Source organism: Rutidosis leptorrhynchoides, chromosome 2, assembly GCF_046630445.1.
Source record: "Rutidosis leptorrhynchoides isolate AG116_Rl617_1_P2 chromosome 2, CSIRO_AGI_Rlap_v1, whole genome shotgun sequence".
Taxonomy (NCBI): Eukaryota; Viridiplantae; Streptophyta; class Magnoliopsida; order Asterales; family Asteraceae; genus Rutidosis; species Rutidosis leptorrhynchoides.
The window spans coordinates 95,610,427-95,614,928 of NC_092334.1; the positions used below are offsets into that span (position 1 = coordinate 95,610,427).

The 4,502-nt window shown below is 34.4% G+C and overlaps 1 protein-coding gene across 1 annotated transcript; it reads right to left on the reverse strand.

Moving 5' to 3' along the window:
- Positions 1-1,503: 1,503 nt before the first annotated feature.
- On the reverse strand, positions 1,504-4,009 carry LOC139891182 (small ubiquitin-related modifier 2-like). Its single transcript, XM_071874132.1, has 3 exons — positions 3,831-4,009; positions 2,290-2,439; positions 1,504-1,759 (listed from the first exon to the last, which is right to left on the reverse strand). Exons 1-3 carry the CDS (start codon positions 3,909-3,911, stop codon positions 1,682-1,684), a joined length of 309 nt encoding a protein of 102 aa, XP_071730233.1. The 5' UTR covers positions 3,912-4,009; the 3' UTR covers positions 1,504-1,681.
- Between the last annotated feature and the right edge of the window lie 493 nt (positions 4,010-4,502).

The window sequence follows — 4,502 nt, forward strand, 5'->3', positions numbered from 1 at the left end:
TTCATAGGAATCACGAAATTATACTTCAGTTGTACCATAAAACCTTATTTTAAGGGATCTATCTATTTTCAATATGAAAAAAGAAGCTGTCACATTTAAGCAACTTCAAATATATTTATCAAACAATCTCAAGATAGCCTAGTGGTTGAAGTCATGATATTCTTACATGTCCTCGTCAACATAACATGGAGTGGCCAGGGAAACTCGGAGAGGTCGGAAATGGTGACGGAATAACCCGGTTAGATTGCATACATACAAAGTAAATATACACCTCTCCTCGGTAGCCTGACTGGAAAAAGTTATCCGTTTATATATATTTAACAAAAGTGTTACCTCAATTTCTCCTCAAACAAAGAGTACCTAACATTCTCTGATAGATGATAATCTTAAACCTCCATTACCACAAATATGAATGCAAGGCGTCCACAATCTCTGAGGTCCATAGAATGGGCGGGTAACAAAAAAGAAAATATTGCAGCAACTGGGAGTCAAAACCCCTGACCTACCATATAGAAAATCAGGTCACCACTACTACGCCAACTCCTTATTGTTACAAAATTGATTCCGAGATCGTAAAAAAGAGAACTGATGGTTATGATCAACCATCTCGAGCTACTTAAAATCAAACTCATCCACTAAACGACTAATCTTATGATCAAAATATATGTAGAAAAACAGAACCGAAACTTGTCTATGAGTTTGAAAAAATGGGATCTTGTTGTCCACCATGTTGTCTTCATCTTTGTTGACTCCTGACATGTTTTCATGTGGATTCATGATCAACTGGCCGACTCAAATAGGTCATTATCATTGGAGTTAGCAGTCAACTCGAATAGACCGTATCAGAAACGCTAAATGCTTTGATTACGTTGATACTTAAATTATACACCGAATGCACGCCTCATTGACAAATTCACTAATTGATGCGTGCCCAGAAATGATCTAAAATGGTCAATCTTTTATGGTTATAATTGAGAAAAAACTTGGACACCACGTACATTTATGTAAGACTATAGGACCATCCAAGAAAACGAGTATTACGAACCTAATCCATCATAGATATTAAATCACTTTTTACTTGTTAGTTTAGTTACCATCACTAACAAAAGACATTAACAAATGTATTCAACCCAACTGGGTTTTAGGTTAGATTGGCTCAATGATGTATCAATTTCTCTTTGATAAACAAGCAGAATGGTTTGTTCTCAGGTTCCATATCTACAATAGCCCGGGATCTCAATAACATCGATAACAATGTAATTTTAAAACAGAGACAGATGAGTTGATTATGAGCAACATTTGATATGGTACGAACAGATTTTCTTGTCCTTTACTGTTAAAAAAATGGGATTGTGTAACTGATTAGCTTTGATTTTTTGTCAGTGAAGCCTACTAAAATGAAAATGATGTTTGTTCTTTACTCTAACAGAACTTATTAGCTCTTATATTTGCACGACCTCAAGTGAGAAAACGAGCTAGCCAGACCACCAGCGAAAATACTGATAAAATCAAAATGGTTTTCTCCGAGGTCATTAAAAATAAAACAAGAGTTAAAAATAAAGCAGTAGAGATAATGAGCATAACAGATACTCGGCAGGTACATCACAAGTTGATTTTAAACTAAAAAACTAGAAGCTTAGAAGAAGTTCAACTGCCATTACTATCCCATTTTTTGTATCTCCTACATGCCCAAGAAACCAGCACCACCTCCAGTTTGGTGCAGCATTGCATCGATTTCATCTCCATCCTCCATCTCTAACTGTCACCACCAATTTATCAAACGTCATAACATGCAAACAAGTATCATATCATACATTTAACACGTTGCAAGAGCATTTTCATAAAGACAGAAAATGCTAACTGGAGGTGACTTGCAACTTACGCCTGGCTAGGTAACTTGTTAAAACTTGATTTAGGTCAAAGTAAGCTAATTTTCGGCCAACCCACCGCCATGTATTTCTCCATTTTTTAGTGTTGTTAATAGTTTATGTATATATGATTATAACAACCAACTTGTAGGTAAAAAATACACCCTTTTAGATAAAATGAAGTAAACAATCTGAATACTCGTGAAATAGACTTTTAACCCACTCAACCTATTCAATCCATTTGTGAGCTAGGTAACTTGGTGTTACATATTTGATAGTAACAAATAAATGACAACCCAAATAAACCCGTTTCCATACAAATTGGTCCAAAATACATAAAAGACAGTCCATATGCGAGAACTAAGTTGGTATTGGATTAGGGTGTGTGCAGATATGTATGAAAAAACAGAGTAAGAGAAACCTCGTCTGGCGTCTGCTCTGCCCGAAGACGGCGGCCATCAAACAAGAAAGCAATGGCATTAGGCTCAACTGATTGCCTGTCGCAATATGCGTTCATCAGCTTCTTAAGCTGCGTGTTTCGCCTTATCCTGAAGAACACTTCATTCTGGTCCTGTTAAAAGAATGAAACATTGAGCAACCATGTACTGAGATCACATGGAAACCTTAAAGTATACAATATCAGTCTAGTATTGTAGATTCAACTGTGCACAATAAAATAGCATGACATTTTACACACATATTAAAGTGAAACTTAGATTAAGGAGAAAAAACACATCATGCTATCAGGAAAAGAAATATAATTTCAAAACACTTGGCTATCTCTTACTGTTACAATTATATGGGACAACAAACATCATCAGCGTTGGGGACCGCAACGCTAGCACACAATTACCACCCCATTACTAATTAAAAAAATATAAGTTGCTGAATATATGTACTTCACCTATCATCAAACATATAAAACAAAGAAGTTTGAACCAGAATAATATTTAGACAGACAAAGTTCTCACAATCTCCAGCATCACTGTTATACCTAATGATCTTGGAAACAAACGTATACTCGAAATTGTTTCATTCGACAACCAAAAAGCTCTGATACCACTTTGCATTGGGAATGAACAAGAACAAAAACGCAGAGTTTAAGTCGACTAGGGTTTGTAAAAGTTTCTAACTTGTGAAAAAAACCCGTAACCTCTATTTATAGTCGGTCAGGTCTCATCCGTGCGAAAGTCAAGACATTCGTACGGATGTCTCACACGTACACTCGTGCAAATGACCATTCTGACATAATATTACACTGAGACACATTCTTGAAAATGGGTTTGTCATCGTACGAATGACTCTCATTCGTGCGAATGACTGTCTATTAATTTTTTGAAAAGAGTAAGTTTAATACAGTTTATCTCTGAACGATTTACGATTAAATAAACATACAAACATACACAATCAGACAGCATAACGTAAATAAAGCTAACCAAAACGTCCAAAGTCTATTTACATTAATTATCCAAACATAAAGACTGAATTAAACATTAAAGGCTCGATATGAACTAGGGACTTAAATTATCCACTAACAACCACCACATGGAGAGAATGGCAATTCCTTGCTCAAAAATTTTACTAATAAATAAATAATCCCACCCAAGCAATCAAACATTAGCAATGTTAACCTGCACATGTTAACCATGTATCTTTAAACAACCATATAAAAAACACAAATATATATTATACTCCACATATTACCAGTTTTTTTTTTTTTTTTTCAAAATAAAAAATTTAATTACATAATTGATAAATCTAGTGTAGATATCCATTAAAGCATACTACAAACAAATTAGTTAATTACACACATGCTAACCTGATTGACATGAATAATAACAAAAACTAAAAAATATAACACATAATAGCAACTACAATACAAACCGATCGTTATCTAATTTATAAGTACATGATATAATTATCTGATGATATAAATATATGAATGCTGGAGAAAACCCTAACCTGTCCTTTAACCTTGAGATTTATATGAGCACCTTGATCGGCGGCAGGCTTCTTATCTTCTTCATTTGTTACTCCCGACATCTTTCTCTCCGATCGATGATTTGAATTTTCAGTCGAAAATTCAACGATTGATCTACGCTGTTACGCTGAAACTTACGTATTTGTTTGGTATTTGTATTTGCGTTGTATGAATTAAAAAAATACGGAGTACAAAGTAACACTAAAATATTAAAAAAAAAAAAAAAGTCACGTAAATGAGAACCAACGGTGTGGATTTGTTTGTAAAATAGAAATGATCCGACGGTAGAAATTGATTGTTGAGAATAAATTTTCTTATTTGTGTTTGACGAAAGTAACTTTGTGTTTGGTAAATATAGTTGGAGCACTAAGCTTATTTTGTACGTATATTAACTTTTTTTTGGAAAGCTGGATGTATATTAAACATCAAGGCACACCAGAAGCGTGCATACTAAGGCAAAAACAATACGATTACATACACAAAAATAATAGATAACGCCTCCAACAACCCCAATAAATTAGATCACAACACTTCTGGGGTTAGACCTCCAAGTTTCAAGATCGCAGTTGATTGTTTCATTACGGTTCGTAAGCCAAAAGTGAGAAAGCATGCGCAAATTCGAGGCTATGTCTTTTTTTAAAATTGAACTCCTT